The sequence below is a fragment of the Chelmon rostratus genome, chromosome 13, assembly GCF_017976325.1.
Source record: "Chelmon rostratus isolate fCheRos1 chromosome 13, fCheRos1.pri, whole genome shotgun sequence".
Taxonomy (NCBI): domain Eukaryota; kingdom Metazoa; phylum Chordata; class Actinopteri; order Chaetodontiformes; family Chaetodontidae; genus Chelmon; species Chelmon rostratus.
The window spans coordinates 9,686,398-9,704,872 of record NC_055670.1 but is presented as its reverse complement, the minus strand read 5'-3'; the positions used below and the strand labels follow the sequence as shown (position 1 = coordinate 9,704,872).

At 41.3% G+C, this 18,475-nt stretch overlaps 1 protein-coding gene across 8 annotated transcripts; it reads left to right on the top strand.

Annotated features, from left to right (window-relative positions):
• Positions 1-540: 540 nt before the first annotated feature.
• On the top strand, positions 541-18,047 carry pou2f1b (POU class 2 homeobox 1b). Of its 8 annotated transcripts, none has more exons than XM_041950188.1 (14): positions 541-586; positions 7,603-7,668; positions 8,452-8,543; positions 10,498-10,677; positions 11,399-11,516; positions 11,637-11,728; positions 11,917-12,093; positions 12,253-12,394; positions 13,244-13,398; positions 13,606-13,794; positions 14,349-14,463; positions 14,576-14,912; positions 15,008-15,096; positions 16,189-18,047. In XM_041950188.1, the coding sequence occupies exons 1-14, from the start codon at positions 541-543 to the stop codon at positions 16,452-16,454; spliced, it is 2,064 nt and encodes a 687-aa protein (XP_041806122.1). In that variant the 3' UTR covers positions 16,455-18,047. The 8 variants fall into 8 exon arrangements, with proteins under 8 accessions (XP_041806122.1, XP_041806127.1, XP_041806125.1 ...); XM_041950193.1 differs by having other exon boundaries at positions 11,396-11,516; positions 11,920-12,093; positions 13,253-13,398; positions 13,609-13,794; XM_041950191.1 differs by having other exon boundaries at positions 11,396-11,516; positions 11,920-12,093; positions 13,253-13,398.
• Positions 18,048-18,475: the final 428 nt, after the last annotated feature.

Below are 18,475 nucleotides of genomic sequence, written 5' to 3'. Positions count from 1 at the left end.
TATATACTAAACTTCCCAATATATGAAAATTAAATAAAGCCGTTTTGTTTTGGGGAGATCTACTCTTCATCTTTGCAGATAGGCTCTCACTCATTAACATCGCAATTTTTTGAATGGAGTTTATTATCTTCATATAGAGAAGCTAAATGGGGAAGGCAGCTTCTCACTCTGACTCTTCGTATATTCTGTCAGTGTAATATGACTTTCACATTTTAAGAAATGCCGTCACATACAGTTTTAAGTATTTGGTATTTGGTAGAGCTATTGTAGTTGCTGTCCAAGTCAGTACTATACACCTACCTGCCCATGCCCTTTTCTACCCAAATTCACAGTGTAAGGAAAGCTAGATGTCTATTTAAGAATGTAAATAAGCCACGAAAACAACAGGCCACACACTCCTCTCTCCAATTTGGTCAGGTCCTGGTGAGTATGTGCGTGTGTGTGTGTGTGTGTGTGTGTCTGTGTGTGTGTGTGCGCGCGCGCGCTCGTGTGTGTAGCACTCACAGGCTCAGGGCTGGGATTTCGGGTTAAATATTCAAAATGGCGGACGGAGGAGCAGCGAGTCAAGATGAGAGTTCAGGACCAGGTAATGATTACAGCATTTTACATATTCATACTCATATTCAAACTGTGTTACTCACAATTTATGATAAACGGAATACAAATTAAACGCAGACTGACTAACAGATCAGGATGGTATTCAGCGCCGTTTTAGTTTACACACAGCTAGCCAACTGTAATTTGACAGAGGAGGAAACGAGCTATTGCACTGCGACGGCAAATTACATGGAAACATGCCTCCCCCCTTTGTGTGATTAGACGGCTGTACGCCGCTACATATTCATACCTCTGTCGACAAATACAATTTAGCATATTTTATTAGTAATCGCCGACGTGACTCTGGTTCATATATGACATGTTTAGATATTTCACTAACGCAGTTTGATTGAAATGAGGATGCTAGCAGGCTAGCGTTAGCTAGCATGCTAACGCTTGGCTTTGTGTTGATGCACACACTGGGGTGAAGCTTTTGAAAGAGGTTTGCATATTCATTTTTGGCGAGCCGGACAGTGGCTGCGCTCGTTTGTTTTCAAGTGCTGTTTGGGGAGAATAAATGAAAATGTAGCAAACACGGCTTATGGCGAACACACAGTGAAAGCTCGGTGTGCTTCAGCTCGACGTGATTTTATAGCAGAGCATTTTCCCCTCAGCCTTTTGTGCTCGGCGCAGTGGAGCCACGGCAGCCTGTTGTGTTATTCATGCGGGCCTGCCTGAACCAGAGTGCGGAGTTCAGCATATTCCAGCAACCGACACGAAGCTGGAGTTCATCCCGCGCGGCACAATAACCGCATGTCAACAAAACACTGCCTGACGATAGGGACTGAAGAGCGTTAGTGAAGTCTAGTTACGTCTGTCCAGATATAAAACGGTTGCCTTCCGAGTGGCTAAATGGCTACCGTCTCTAACTTGGTCCAACCGTCAGAGGCTAACTTTACGTTAGCGTTTATTAAATTCAGATGAAATTAAAAGGGAACTGTAGCGATCGGATGTTTAAGATGTTGTCCATACAGTTGTGATGAAGGTGTTTCTCGTGTCGCCAGTGTTTAAGCATTGAAAACTAGTTTGTTTGAAGTTGGGCCGAGCACTTTGGTACTTGGAGTGGGAGTAGTCTGGCATCGGGTTGGTGCTGGTGTGGCTGGCGAACTGTTAATCCACCTCATTAGAATATTTAATTTATTTGTACAACTTTTCATTGCTCCTGACTGAACTGTTTTGAAAATTTAGTGTGTATGTGTCGTGCCGTTAGTTGTTGAGGAGTTTAGACCCAGCCTGTCAGCGTTGAATACAAAGATTGTACCTGTGTGTCCCCCCGGGCACAGGGAGGGAGGGGTAGTGAGGCCCACTTCCGGAAGGCCACAATAATAACAGGCAGGACATTCTTACTATTCACTCTGTCGGTTTCATGGCTGGGCAAGACACAGCTTGATGGGAGTTTTTCCCCCCACTCCATGTAGATACGTTTGCTATTCAGTTTGTTTTAAAGGAAACTGTCCGATGTCTGTTGTATTAACACTACAATGGATGGGGTCTATTACTTTTGATACAAGAATATTTACTTTTGTGACTTAACAACCCATCTTGCTCCTACACAGAAGCCCTAAAACCACAAAAAAAGGTGTGTTGTATTGTTACTTACATTTGTATATCGAAGTCTTTATAGTTGAAGCATTACACAGTTGTTAGTTTTGAGGGATAAATGCTCAGGAAGACAAACCTGTCTTTGCAAGTCAAAACAGGATGTTGAATGCAACAGCAGTTTCTTGTGTTTCTTTGTTTGGTTTATTTAAATAATGAAATTCAGCTTCGTGTCTTGGGCCCTACTAGTGATTTAGATTATCTTTGTGATGCAAATACATTAAATTCATAATCTACCTGCATTGTTACATGGAGAATCACAGGGTGATATTGCCCATCGTAACAATAGTATCACATTAGAAGCAATTTTGTGAAATGTGATGTGCACGACAGTTGTGATACTAAATTATATGCCTTATACGCCAAGCCAAGAAATTTCTTTTATTTGTTTGCACTTTATGAAATTATATCCACTGTCTGGAAATAGTTTCACTTACCTTAAAAATATACAATTAACTTAATTAACTAAACTGGGCTACTTAAAGAACAGATGAGAAATAATTCTGTCATCCTCACACTTTGGCTACTTTTCTCATTTAATTAGTTTTACAGTTCCACCCTCATTCCAGCCTTGTAGTTCCATCATGAATATTCATTGATGTAAACACAGTTGTTATGAATAATGCATCATTCTCAGTAATAAATTCAGGACATGCCATCTCAAAGTTCTGAGAAGGCCTCCATGAAGGCTCCAGTCAGACAAGCATTTTCACTGTGGAGGAAGAAAATCATAACTAATCAGAGCATGTGGTGTGTTCAAAACAGATAACCACTTGTTTCTGGTGATCTGTTGGAAAGTGAGTATTTTATAAGTAAACATGCAAAGCAAGGATGCCTTAGTATGAATGTCGTAAGGTAAAGCAGACATTTGACTAGAGATTGGCCTTTATCTGTTTAAAAAAAAAAAAGAAAAAAAAAACCTTCCTGAAGACAAATGACATCACACTAACCTGTCAGGTTATATCAGGCTATATATGCTTTTGGAAGAGATACACATAAGACAAGCGTATTTTGGGATGTACAAGTGAGGATCCAAGATTATGTACCATGGTACAGGCCATAAACTACAAAATGGGCTCTTTCAGGAAAAGTCCACATAGAGGAGCTTATGATTGGTGGATCGCCTACAAGTTGTTGAATTTACCAAGCAACAATTGCCCTGTTGTCCCTGATGGCTCTCATGTGTCTGCCACTATTAAAATCACTAGTAAACATTTGCCAGAATTTCATGAAAGGTTTTTATGTTACAGACGGTCTTGAACATTCTTTAAACATTTGACGTGAAAACAGAGGGCTCTGCAAGAAAATGTCCAGTGTTATCAAATAATGTGCCTTCTTTAAATAGATGAAGAAAAAGTATGGGAGTTTTGCGGTGAACAGTCAGGGTCCCTGGTCAAATCTGAAAAAGGTGCAGTATTTTGCTTTTACAAGAAAGTGAAATACACTCCTCATGGATAACCAGCAGTTGATGCTAATATCAGCTTCTTAGGTGTTGAATTTATATGTGAATTCACATTACTACACATCATTCAGTATTCCTATTGGCCACCCAAGAAACGTTAGTTAGATTGAGTTTTCCACCTAGCCTATAGACAGTTGAATAATGACCACCCAAGAAATTCCACAGTATCTTAGAGTGGTGTCAGCCCCATTACTGTTGATCAAATTACACCGCACCTTGTAATTTGTTCACTCCTGGTCTCAGCCCATTGTTGCTCTTTGTGCTGTCTGTGGTCAGATTGTTTTGCTTTAATTTGTTAACTAGTTTAAAAACACCTCAAACTGAAAGATTATCTGTCGTGACTGTACATCCTGACCATTACAAAATCTGCTTCATGCTCAGACTGGTTCTAGATTTGGAAAAGTGGTCTTGATGTATTCTTTGTTTAAGATCAAGAATATAGATAGTAGGGCAGAATGTGGATGTGCTAATTAAGTTTTGCTCTGTCTCATGTTGAATCTCTCAGCTCATATTAACTGCTCTGCAGTATTCAGCCAGCCTTCCCTTATTACAGTACTAATGAGATACCTATTTAAAATTCTCTTCGCAGGATATTTGTATAATGCATTGTTCCATGGCAGGGTTTTGCAAACCGTTCAACCAAGTAACTGTACATGTGTTGAAGTGCACTGCTGATAACTGTGTATGCATTCACTTCTCTGTTTTTCATTTGGTTGCATGATATGATTGTTGAAAAGGTTGGAAAGACAGAACCCTTCAAGATTTTTTACACCAGTGTGTCATCTGCCTTCTTGGTAAACAGTAGACTGGAGTTTAACTAAACACTGTGCTGTTTGAAGAGATCAACAGAAGAGAGTGGTACGGAGTATAATACAGTGTTCATTTATTGTTTCGGTCATTTCCAAACTGCAATTTCCAGAACTGGAGAAGGCTAAACGCTCTGAAGCTACAGCTTTTTCAAAGTGAGGATTAGGCGGCTTTTCTTTAGCAACCATTTAACGTGGAGACAACTTTTCACCCCCCTATCATTTCCAAGTGGTATTACTGTTGGCAACGCTATTGCAAAGACAACCTCATTGCTTTCTGTTTTCCTCAGAGCCCAGCAACTGCCAAAAACATAGGCTACACCAGATTTGTTGTAGAATTTCTGTGAAAAAAACTATTAACACCACTTAAAAATATATAAATAAGAGAGAAGAAAAAAGCCTGTTCAGTGAGCAGGTACAGTGAAATTTTCGTAATTTTATATGGAGTATTGTTTGAGTGTTTCTTTGCGCAAACAAGTAAATATAGCAGGGGTGGGTGTTGGGGGTAGAGTTAGGAGTACAAGAAAACAGGAGAAAAAGACTGAATTCATTTATTAATTTAGTCTCTAATGAAGACATGAAAACAAATGGAAGTGCCAGTGGGACTGGATCGCCATTCAGCCTTCATTTTCTACGGAACCAGTTTTAACGCTGAACTCATTATTCTATAGACATTACATTGCTCAATCAACATTTAATTGAAAATGATACATTGAATCAAAAAACTTGTCTATTGCCAAGTTATTTTTTAGCCAAAATACCAAATATTCATTGGTTCCAGCCTCTCAATTGTGAGGCTTTTCTGTGATTTATCTCCTTGTAAACTCAACATCTTTTGGACTGTTTGTTGGACAAAGTGAGCGATTCTAAGATGTCACCTTGAGTATATTATTTTCAGATTTGTTTTTTTTTTAGACATTTTCTAGACCAAACGATTCATTGAGAAAATAATGAAAATAATTTTTAGTTGCAGCCCTATTTAATGATATTAAATAACATCCTGTTTATTCAAATGGACAAATTTGGAAATGGTATTGATGAAGGAGTGTTTGAACTAATCTGATCTGGCTTTTTGGTGTATGCCAGACCAAAAAATTGTGAACCGCTGGTTTAGGGTTTCACCACTGCTTACAAAGAGTTGTCAACATTGCTTGGTGATTGAAGGCTTGCCCCTCGTGTACTCACACTGCTGATAAAGGTTTGTGTTTCAGTATGTACTGTACCACTGTGCCCTCTTGGCATTGTTTGATTTGGTCAACCAGTATGTAAATGCATTTCGTGAGGCAGAGGGATAAGTGAAGAAGTTGATTAGAGCTTTAGCCAGGAGCAGTTGTTGTGGATTTAGTTGGTAAGCCCCGTCCCCTGTAGACCACAATACAGCCATGCATTCCAGTCCAGTCATTCTGATTCACTGGACACCTGTGCAGCACCATAGCAGGGCTGTTTCCCGGCTGTATTAACTCTTAGAGTGTGCTGAAAATGAATTTAAAAGGGCTCCAAAATGAAATACTAATGGAATGTAAAGCTAATCTAAATATGCTAATCCCCAAACACTTCATAAACATAGACAGCAACAGCCTGCCACCCACTCTCTGTAGTCGCTTGCTGAGGAATGCTTTAGCCACAGGGGGTCTAGCAGTAATGACAGGCTTGTGGTGGATTAATGTGGAGTTATTTATTTCCGATTGAGCGAGTCCCCCTCCCACTCATATACCCCCCACCCACCCTTTTTTTTTTATCAGTTAGGCCCAGTCTCCATGAGTGCTGGAGATACTCCGAACGAGCAGTCTTAGACGTTCTATTAATGCAGTCTGCCTTGCTAACATGCCCAGACCACTGCCGACAGGCCTCACATTGCATTCTGGGATATCTTCAGCCCTTTACCTGCTCTTAGCTAATTACTTTTTAGCCGTGCACTCGCACAGTAATTGGTCTTGTGCTGCTGCCTCCCCTCCCTCTGCTGCGCCAAGTGCTAGTTTGAGCACTTTTTTTTCCTTCTCTGTGTCGTCCTTATTCCCCTGTTTTTTATCGTCCTCCAAAAGCCATCCAATTAATATGCTAATGAGCTGATAAATATTTATAGGGGTTTAAATTATGCAGAAAGCTTTCAGAGCCTGGTGTGAAATGCGTCGCTCGCAGGACTTCAAAGCCTTGCATTGCTAACGAGGCAGGGGCAGATTTGCATACGGCTTTAATCAGCTGAATACTGATTATGCTTCATTATAGAGTTGGAAGGAGGGGAGCAGAGTTGGAGGAGGCCGCCAGCTGCACTTGTCGTTTGTTTCATTCCTGCAAGAGAGGAAGAGGTTGAACTTTTTCTGAAGTACAGACAATCTTGGCATACGAGAGAGGGAGGGAGAAAGGGAGAGAGGGGGAGCGAGTGCAAAGTAGGCACTGTAAAAGAGAGAGGGGCAGAGCTATAAGAAAAGAAAAGAGTGCAGGGAGAGAGAGGGAAGGAGAGCTGTTTGCCTAAACCCTGTTGGCTTTCCCAGTGTGTGTATCCCAGTGTTGTTCAGTGAACCGTGCTGTGGACAGTGCCACTGTGTCTGTGTGTAGCTCTGGTTGTATTGAACTCTGCTTGCTGCTGACCAGTGGAGAGTGAAGAGAGGGAGGAGTGGGAGGAGGAACAGAGTGCCGGACACCCTGTCGGTGTGTTTGCCCGGCAGAGGCAGTTTTACATGATAGGTTCTGCAACCATGCTGGAAAACACAGGTGGAGCAAGAGCGGGTGAGTTTTTGATGAGGTTGTGATGGAGTTCAGCTGGGTTTTGTTGTTGCTTGGCATCCTTGTGTGAAATGGGAAAGGCTAACCTGGCACATTTTTGATTCAAATGTTACATTTAAGAGTTTATTGTATTAATGTGACACCAGTTGACATGTCATTCTGTGTTATAGCCCGTGACTGTAAACACAGCAGGATCGTGTTGGTGATTATTTTTGCTCGGTAATATTGTTTACTCCTTTGAATGGTGAATGTGAATGAAATGTTATTGCAGAATAGGAATATCATCCAATTATGGGAAATACTCAGATGACAAAAGTGAGAGCACTTCTCTTATCATTGAGACAGGGCTGTTCCGATTGTAACGGCAGTGGGTGTGAGTTTGTCTCACTGTCTGTCTCTGTCTGGCTTTTCCAGATGCTAAAGTGAATAATCAGTCAGAAACTACTAAATGTGCAATGGAAAGTGGTGACGGGAACACCGGTGAGTGACCTCCAGCTTTTTTGTTGTTGTTGTTGTTTTCCTTTTTCCTTTTACTGATCTGAAATCAGGATGTGCTGAGTTTTATCGCCTCATTCAACAGGTTTCAAATTTGTCACCAAAATGAACATTTTTGCAACACAAATCAGAAAAAGCTCAAAAAGGCTCATTAAAAAAAGACATGGCAGCATTCCAAAATCCTTGTGAGCAGTCCTCTTTGTCAAATGAGGTGTTTACCTCACAGAGCAGTTTGCCTCACTTGTGCTTATTGAATATCACAGTAATTTGATCTGTCTCAGTGCTTCAGTGATTCTGTGATACAAATGATCGAACGCAGAGTGAACATTCGGTGCTCAACTTTATATTCCTTTTGTATGAAGAATTAAGTAAATTAGTATTTATATATGCTTCCAAAGTACGTACAAGCCCAAAGTATTACAATATATTATTCTGTGATGTTTCACCAGCTTGCATCGAACCGATTTATGCATCTGTGTGATGACTTCAGATCATCATTACAGTTACACATGCTGTCACTCTTAAAAACATGTTTTTATTCATACTCAGTGTTCCTTCCACCTGGAAGCAGTTTGTCCTCCTGAAGTATACTTCTACAAGGTTCACTGTGGGTTTCTAGTATAGTGTTCCTCATTTTTGTGTTAAACCAAGCATCTATGCTGTTGTTGGGTTACAACCGCGTATATTATGTTCCCAGTTAAACCACAAAAAGAAACGTCTTTGAACTCCTTTGGCGGCATGTTTCATGAACTGTATTTCTGTCCTCAGGGATCCAAACCAATGGATTGGACTTTCAAAGGCAGACGGTGCCAACCACAAGTGCAATCACTAATGCACATGCACAAGCCCTCCTCCAACAGGTAACACATGATACATACATACACACTATCACACACTTTAACTTGACAAAATTTTTATTGTCCTATTTTTGAGGAAGGAGCAGCCGATGTCTAACAGATAATTGTTTGTGGTGTAGTGACATGGCCTAAATGTCGTTTTACAGTGAAATAAGGTGTGAAATTTGAACAGAGGAATGCTCCTCTGCACTCACACTTGCACAAGCAGAAAGAGTTCATTTAAATGAGCCAGGCTCTCCTTGTGTCGCCTGGCAACAAGGCAGATTAATCAACCCTGTATGCTAATTAGCTGCTCTGCGGTTGCTCGGAAACAGATGGCCGAGAATATGCAAATCTATGCAGAATTTACATGCACTGCATAACAGTTATTTTAATTAGCATCTCGACTCTCCCCTCCCTTCCCATTCACTTTTCTTGTCTCTGAAGGCTGCAGCACATATTAAATACCCACTTTCTCACTTCCCTTTTAATTCAAATTCCTCTCCCTGCTCAGAGACTAAAGGCTCATTCCCAGAAAGCTGCTCAGGTAGCACAGACATTTGATGTTTCATTGTATTTTTAGTTTTATACTTTAATATATTTAGATTGTACTTTACTTTTTGTACGAATTAGATATCCCTTCAATTTACTTTTAAAACATTTTGGATCCTGTTGTTACTGTCATAACATACATAAATTAAGGCACGTATTGACCAGCCCTATCTTATGCTGTCAACAATGCTCAGTTATACCTGTAGGAAGCTTTCCTCTAAGCTCCACTCTTTGCTTCACCTCCACTAGTCTAAGTCGGAAGACTCGAGTGCTCTTCCGACCTCCGTACAGCAGAGCGTATTGCCTCAAACCCAGCTAATGTTGGCCGGGGGACAGATTGCTGGAGTAAGTGGCCTGCTGCCTCATTGCTTTGACTTAAAACCTAGTCATCGCCATGCATCTGGGGTGACACCTCAACATGATCAACCCTGGCTGAAAGATTGGGTGATGAAGTGATCGCTTGCCCTGATTCTGTGGCTAAGGCTGGTGTCTCCCCTACTTGTCTGCCTGTTAATCCCAGTGATTCTTGGCTATGTCCAAATTCCTCCATGGAGGGGTGTGTTTGGACATCTCCTTGATGTGTGCACTCAATGTCAGGCTTGTGACATGACACCTTTCATATCCATCCACGTTCTCCCTGAGGCCGTACTGTAGTTGCGGCTGCTATTGTGCTATGTGGGATTGAATATTTTCGGTGCATGTGGATTTGAGTTTGAACATGACATCAACATGCTCATTTGCACTTGTGCCTGGCTCAGCTGCATGAGTCTTTGCTCCATTTGCTTGTCTGGGCTCATATTATTGTCGCCACGATAAGGAAAGTTTCAATACCTCTTTGATACCTTTGTGAAGAGTTACATTCCGTAGAAAGTATTACATAAACAGTCAGCAGTTTGACCTTATGTATTCAATATGGTGATGAATCTATTTCAGTATCATCTGTAAGGGTGTGTTCATGCAAATTGGAAGAATAAAATAAAGGGGACATTGTGAAAGACACAGCTGCGATGTAGTTCATGACAGTAAACTGGAGCAGCCATTTAAACTGTTGACAGCAGCATCAAACAATGCAATCCACTGGTTGTTGATAAAACTGAAACAAGGCAGGAATTAATTATGTATCTTGTTATACTTAATAGTGACAGATTCCTAGTTAAGACAGAATGTCTCACAAATCTCTTATGCAACACACACGTTTTTGCAATGTCCCGTCATGGTATTGTGGTATTGTAACTTTCCATGGGTATTGAAGGCGAAATTCAAGCATCATGACAACACTGACTCATCCGGTTGCTATAATGTAACATAAAACTGATTTGTCAAAAAAGTTGCTTACTTTCTGTTTCCCCTCTCTCTCTGACCTCCTATCACTACTGCGTTCCTCTGCCTGTCTGTCCATCTTTATCTCTGTCTCTCGGCTCTTCAGTTGACCCTGACCCCAGCCCAGCAGCAGCTGTTGATCCAGCAGGCCCAAGCGCAGCTCCTGGCTGCAGCTGTGCAGCATTCAGCCAGCCAGCAGAACAGCACCACTGGGGCCAGCATCTCGGCCTCCGCAGCCACACCCATTACCCAGCTGCCCCTGTCACAGCCCATCCAGCTCGCCCCTGTAAGACACATCACTCTTTTATCAGTGTTTCTACAGCCCTTAGAGAATATTTTAACTGATCTTCTTGAATGTAAACTCGCTGCCCTGAAAGGATTTGAATGAAGCTGACTGTATAATTGAGATACTTACATTCTGTTTTAGTGAAATGGTTTCCATTGATGGTTTCCAAAGCAGTACATGTTGCAGTATATGTCATTTTGATTATGAAACCCCACAAAATGCTAAATCTGAAAACACTGCAAATGCTTAGTATTTCCAAGGTTTCAGTCTGTTTTCAAACCTAAATTGAGGTAGTTTACACCTGGCTTAATAAATATCAAATAAGGAATTTAAATTAGTGCTTTTTACATTTTTTTGTTCAAGTCTCGAGGGCTAGGTTAGTTGTGAGCACATTTTTATCAATCTTAAGATAAATCTACATTTCTGAACATACTGTATTTTATTTGAATACAAATAATGGGTCCAAATAAAGAATACGTACGTTCTAGTTATATTGGCATGATTGATATACCGTGTTTGTTAGTGTTTCCAATGATATGACTTTATATGTTTTCCACTTGTGACAAAGTCAGCTGTAATGGTGGCACAGCAAAACTTGGGATATGGGATTTTAGAGTCTCAGTGCTGTGAAGATGTAATGTAGTCTGGTGTGTGTTATGAGCAGCTAACTTCTCTGTATGACTGTAGTAACATTTTGTTGTTGTTGTTGTTTTTGTAGCAGCTACAGCAGCAGAATCTAAGTCTGCCTCAGTTTGTTCTGGTGCAGCCTGGCCACCCAATCACCACACAACTGCAGCCCACTCAGTTCATCATCTCACAGACACCGCAGACCCAACAGAGTAAGAAAAACACTTGCAATGTTTGATTTGCATACAGAATTAAGAAAAGAGATATACTCTCAAGTATTTGTTGTAGAAGCATTCTTTTATCTTAACTCCCATGTCTTTCCTAATGTGTAGGCATATTGCAAGCCCAGAGTCTTTTAACTCAACTACCTCAAAGCCAAGCTAACCTCCTGCCGACTCAACCAAGCATCACCCTTGCAACTCAGGTTGGTAATGATGCAAGCACCTATTTTAAACTAAATGTGTGTTTCGTGTATACTGGCTGTGCTTTTCCAGTTGTAATTCAGGTGTTCAATCACATCACAAAGCCAGTGTATATTTTTTGTACCACTTTATACATTTGCTGACTTAATAACCATAATAACAATCACATTTTATAATTTGCTGTTCTCAGCAGCCTGCAACTCAAACCCGCACAACAGCAGCCACACCTATTCAGTCCCTGCCCCACAGTCAGACACCACCCAAACGGTTGGATACCCCCACTCTGGAGGAGCCTAGTGATCTGGAGGAACTGGAACAGTTTGCCAAGACCTTCAAACAGAGGCGTATCAAACTTGGCTTTACACAGGTGTGTGTTGTTGTTTTTTTTATTATTATTATTATTTTCTTTTTTTTAGTGCATGTGGCAACATGAAGTCGTCTTACAGGCAAGTCTTTGCTGCAGGTAAAGTTGATTGTGCTTACATTTTTCATGTCTCTCCATTTCTGTTTCCCTTCTTCTCACCAGGGGGATGTTGGCCTTGCCATGGGGAAGCTCTATGGAAATGACTTCAGCCAAACGACCATCTCTCGCTTTGAGGCCTTGAACCTGAGCTTTAAGAACATGTGCAAACTCAAGCCATTGCTGGAGAAATGGCTTAATGATGCAGGTTAGTCCCTGAACCCACTTGAATGAGTGATACAGAAGCAAATGGCAGGAGGGGAGAATGCTATGATCACTCTGCATATGTGTTCTTCAGGTTTCTGGGAGCTCCTTAAAGAGTCTTAAAAGGTCGAATAAATCAAGGAAATTAAGGTCGCAAAGTATCAGAAATTTACACTGACTTTGATGTCGGCATTAACTTCGTAGATGGTGCTTTTATGATGGGGAAAAATGTGCGCCAATGTCATTAATGGAAGTTTTACATTGTGTTAGCTAGCTATTGACGTTGGCATTTGTCTGTGTGTCATCTTTTTGTTATTGTCAGTCGTGGTTGCCATCTAGCTAATAAGCCAGGCATGGGCCTGGCTTATTAGATGTGGGGGTGCAAATTAATTGACAAATGGATGAGGAAGATCATTTTCAAAAGTGATAGGAACCAGCAGGAAATGGAGCAAAGGTGGTAATTGGGCCCATGGGTTGTAGTAGTATAGCAGTATACAGTAACAACTAGTGGGGCAATGCTAATGCCTGCATTTTTTGCACGTACACAAACTGTGAGGTGCTGTGGGGGGTTTTTTTACACAGAGAGCAGGCACCATTTGGCCACCAAGTTGAATGATGATAGACATCTCTTTTTTCCTTTCAAAGTAATTGTTACAACATTCTGTGTTTTAAATTGTATTTGTTGAGGTCTTGAAAAAGCGTTGAGTTTGAGTTTTAAAATAGTGCATGAACCCTGTTCTTTGTTTTCCTCTAATTGGTATTGGTCTTGTGTAATGGGAAAAGGGCAGCATGGGTTGTATATCGTTACGGTACCTTGTCTTTACCTCCCTTCCCTTCGTTTGTGTCGGTGCTGTTTGTGCAGAGAACCTGACATCTGACCAGGCCCTGTCCAGCCCCAGTGCCCTGGGTTCCCCGGGCATGGGCATAGAGGGGATCAACCGAAGACGAAAGAAGAGGACCAGTATTGAGACCAACATCCGAGTGGCCTTAGAAAAGAGCTTTCTGGAGGTGAGAAACTCATATTCCTGAAGTTAACAATTTTTAAGAGGGAAATTGAGATTTTGCATACCATTAAATGTTAAATTAGTGAAATATGTGAAGTCATACATGATATACATTATCAGTCACAGTGTCAGATGTTATGTCGCAGCAAAATTACACAAGACAACAGTCTCAGTGCTCACAGGGAATCCCTGGCTTTTTTGCCCTCTTAAGCAGAACCAAAAACCTACCTCTGAAGAGATCACCATGATCGCTGACCAGCTCAACATGGAAAAGGAGGTGATTAGGGTCTGGTTTTGCAATCGCCGGCAGAAAGAGAAGAGGATTAATCCCCCCAGCAGTGGCAGCAGTGGAGGAGGCAACACCCCTATCAAAACCATCTTTACCCCCAGTAGCCCTCTGGTAAGGGTGGAGACACGCACACTTAAGTCATTCGTAAAGGATTGTTTTCTAGTTGTGAGGACATTTTTTCAGTCTCTGTCCTGTTCCTGTATCATTTTGAAGATTGGTTTTACTTGTGTTTGGAGGTTTATTATGACATATAGATTTTGTCATTTGTTGTCTGGAATGAGCCACTGTTCTGAAAGATTCATTATATTTACTTGTAGCTTCTTCAGTCCTCTTAATTTTTTTAATTTTTTAATTTTATTTACTACATTGATGCCAAACTGGGAAATTACTTCTCTGCATTTCACCCATCACTGTTTGAAACGCACACATGCAACATGTGTGAAACACACGGGAGCAGTGGGCTGCTGCATCAGGAGCATATAGGGGGGTTAAGTGCCTTGCTCAAGGGCTCATCAGCCGGCTAATGCAGGGGGAGGGGATACTCCACCACACCCAAATTTTTCTGCCGAATCGAACCGGCGACCTTCCGAGCACAAGCCGCTTCTCCAACCTCTAGGCCACGTCTACCCCCCAATTCTTATTCTTATCCTTATTCTGTTGTTCAGGTGGCCAGCACAGCAAGCCTTGTGAGCAGTCCAACTATTAACACACCCACCACTCTGACTGTAAATACAGTGATGCCTCTCACCAGCACCAGCGTCTCCAGTTTGTCTTTTACAGGTGTGTATTTGTGTGCTTGGTGTGTGTTTGCCATAATAAAAATGTTAAAAGGTAATTGCACTTAATAATTTTTCAAGGGTAACTTATGTCACTGCTCTACCCTCCCTCAAAGGCACGACGGTCGGAGCCACAAACACAGCATCCGTCATCTCGACTGCACCTATGGTTACTACAGCAACTAGCTCTCCATCTTTAAGCCCGTCACCAACGACTATTGAGTCCACGACCACAGAGAGCAAGGCTGGCACTCATGCACAAACCATTGTCACGCAGGCCCCGTCATCCATAGCCACCACTTTAGGGACAGGCCAGGTGATGGTGGCGGCTCCAGGGTTGTCCGCTGCACTGCAGGGTGCTGCCCAGTTACCCACCAGTGCCAGCTTTGCTGCAATGGCTGCTGCTGCAGGGCTCAACCCAGGACTGATGGCCTCCTCCCAGTTTGCCCCAGGGTTAGTATTGGTCACATTGTAAAGGCCTTATTATGTTCGCTCTATAGTGTCATCTCTATTGATCTAAATGATCTTGTCTGTGTCCGTGTGTCCAGGGGCGCCCTGCTCAGTCTGTCTCCTGGTGGCCTTGGCAGTGCGCTGAGTCCTGCCCTCATGAGCAACAGCACCCTGGCTACCATCCAAGGTGCATGCCAATTTCATGAGAATATATGAAATACTTTGCAAATGTTTTCTAATCTGAGACAATAAATCATACATACAATACACACCCACCTTTAGGTAGTTGCGTGGTATGGAGCCGGGGACCTGGGTTTGGGTAATTTGTCTACAGAACAGACAGCACATAAGAGAATAAGCCGAGAAGCACACAAACTAAACTAGAAACCCAAATTACCGTTGTTTGCTCGACACAGCATGTCATAATGGTTAAACAAACCTCTCAGCAACACCCAGATTTTATGTACGGTTAAATGCTAGTAGATGATGATGAATTCATTACATCACATGTTGATGACCTACTTGATTGAAAATGAGAACAGTTGGTGGCATGACGAGGGAAGGATTGATGAGGAAAAATGCAGTACAAACTGTGACAACTTCAAAGGTATTTCACCACAAAAGTAGCATATAATAGCTGATAAATTTCTTGATTATTGTTAATTGTCTTTTTTTTTTTTTAATGTTATCATTTCCTTACAGCCAGGCAGCAAATGTTCTGGTACTGGTCTGCGGCCCAGGTTTTGAAACTTGTGTGTGTTTTATTTATTGATTCATATGAACCATATGAATCAATAAATAAATAATAAAACTGAGTAGATACAAATGAGTATATAAAAAATAACATTAACTAAGGAATAACTGCGAGAATTACAATGAAAATTCTAAAAAAAAAAAAAAACATCATTGGTTTATCAAGATAACCTATTGTTTGTGTAATTTGTATAATGGAAGCACAAATTAAATGAGGCCACAATGAATTTGCATAATAACAGCAAAATGATTCAGGCCACGCCCATGAGGTTAATCCTGTTGAGAGAAAATTACTTCTGAGAATAGAAAAATTAAACCTGCTGAACGTCAATAAATGTTAATGATCGGGGTAAAAAAAGTCCTGCGGTGACAGTAAAAATTCTTCATTTATTAGATGATTTTTAAATCAGTTTGATTTTATTGATTTTCTTTTTGACTCATACGGCAGGTTTGGTCCATATATTGAAATCCATCTGGACTGTTGAATTTGCCCTTTGTCTAAAAAGCTTTCCAATCTTCTCCACAGCTCTGGCATCAAGCGGCACAATCCCCATCACTTCTCTGGATGGCAGTAACCTGCTGTTCGCCAACACCTCTGGTAACACGCCCAACCTGGTGACCACGCCGCTCTTCCTGAACCCCCAGAACCTGTCGCTGCTCACCAGCAACCCCGTCAGCCTGGTGTCGGCCGGGGCGGGGGGGCTGCAGGTCACTGCCGATGCTCATCAAGCCACCACGGCTGCTGTGCCTGTGCAAGCCTCGACCATTACCACTGCCTCCAAGGCTCAGTGAAGCCAGTCGGGCTGCATCCCCTATTAACGCCCTATTTCTTATGTCGTGCACTACTCCTATCACACCATGTAGGGAGGGAATAGGGAGGTCGTTTGATATAGGCTCTGCGCTTCACTAACCACCCCACGTTCTTTCCATTGTATCTATCATTATTTAATCCTTTTGCTGCCACCAAAAAGAAAACAGCCTCAAAAGAGGTTGGGGTTGACTTTTTGTTTTTTATCTTGTTTCTTGTCTTTTCCTTTACGATTCTTGGATGTTTTTTCCACAAACAAACAGATGGACACTGTTGTTGGCCTGCCGCTCCTCATGAACCTTGACAAGTGTCCAGGAAGAGAAATATCCTTGGCACCATCAAGCTGTTCACATATATATATATATATATTTCCTCCTATTTCCAGGTCAGAATTTTCTCTGAAGTACTTCTAACCAAAAACTTAAGGATTTTTCTCTTTTAACATTCAAACTAAACTGATTTACTACTAATTTCAATTTCATCATCACTAATGGGGATTTGTGTGTCACCCCATCTTTAATTATCTCTTTTGGGTTTTTTGGACAGGCCTTGACGTAAATCATATCAAAGTTATATTGTAGAGATTTTTTTTTCTTTATCTTTGCTGTCTATATTTTTTTGACATTTTCAGAACTTTGTAAGTCTAATATTAAGTTAAGATTTAACTATCAATTTTTAATCGTGGTTATAAGGCTTTAAAAACAAGTAATAAGTGGCCGATATAAAGGTTATCATTGCTTTAAGGGTCAGAGGGACCAGATGTGTCTCTCTGAGTCTCTCTTTCTGGAAACACTGACTTTTACATTTTGCTGCGGTGGCGAAGTAGCCACCGGGCTTTTGTAAAATGACGGTCGAGGTGCGGATTTTAGACACTGAGAGAAAATGACTGAAAACATTTCATTGAGAGCTTTAAGAAGAGCTGCAGATGTGCAGTCCTGTGTCCGATTGAGGGCGATTTGTTTTGGATGGTAGTTCATTGGAAAACTGTATATTATGTTTGGATTCAGATGTAGAAATTAGAAGTCTGCATGTGTTGTCTACAGCTCAGGCAGATGCTGAGAGTTCAGTAACTGCATGATCCACAAGGCTGTGTGGCTGACTAGTCTGTTTTTGGGGAGGACTAGTCAGGGGGCATGGTCATCATACCAAATGGATGGTGGCATTGGCTAGATGGGATTATTGTGTTGTGTTTTTGTTTTCTTTTTTTAATAGTAGTACCGTCGTATCTACTTGTGCACAGTATCTGTACCAAAAAACTGGATTGATGAGCTGCAGTCTGCCTGTTTTGGGAGGAATGAAATTCTGTCTTTTTTTGTCTGCAGTCATTTGACTGGCTTACGTACTTTAAGATATACCAAAAATATTTGTTAAAATAATTGCTGTGTGTAGTCGGTGTAGCTTAGTCTAGTCAATATATTTATGAGTACAGAATCTCTCTTCATTGTCAACAGAATATAGAAATGCAATATTTTGATGATCATTTTCCAAAGATGACCTTTTTTTTTTTTTTTTTTTGTTAATTTGACCAAGTGTCTCATAGCTCGACTTTGTAATTGGCAGCACAACTGACCAAAATGAGAGGGATTGGTGGGTTGGAGCATGAGAAAGTTGTTTCTTTTACTCTTTATGAATTGGTTTATTTTTTATCACTGGGGCCTTGCCCTCAACGCCTGATCCTGGTTTTCTTCAGCCATTTGATGGCTTCTTTTCCTTTTCATCTGTTTTGGCCATTTTGGTAGCAGTTTTGGACTTTTCTGACGCATAGTGGAAAGGTTCTGTTTTTTGGTTTTGTGCTAATATTCAGCCATAAAACAACAGCTTGAACCAAAGTGGTTTTCCTCAGTAGTTGCTGTGCCTGTCCGAGCACACAAGTGGCCGTTCACATGATCTCTACTCTCCACACTGCTGACAAATTCTTCTCCTCTTCTCCCACCTCGGTTAGTACCTGATCTTCCCGATTCGGTGCTGTTAGATAAAAGATCACAGAAACTTAGCTTTAACAACT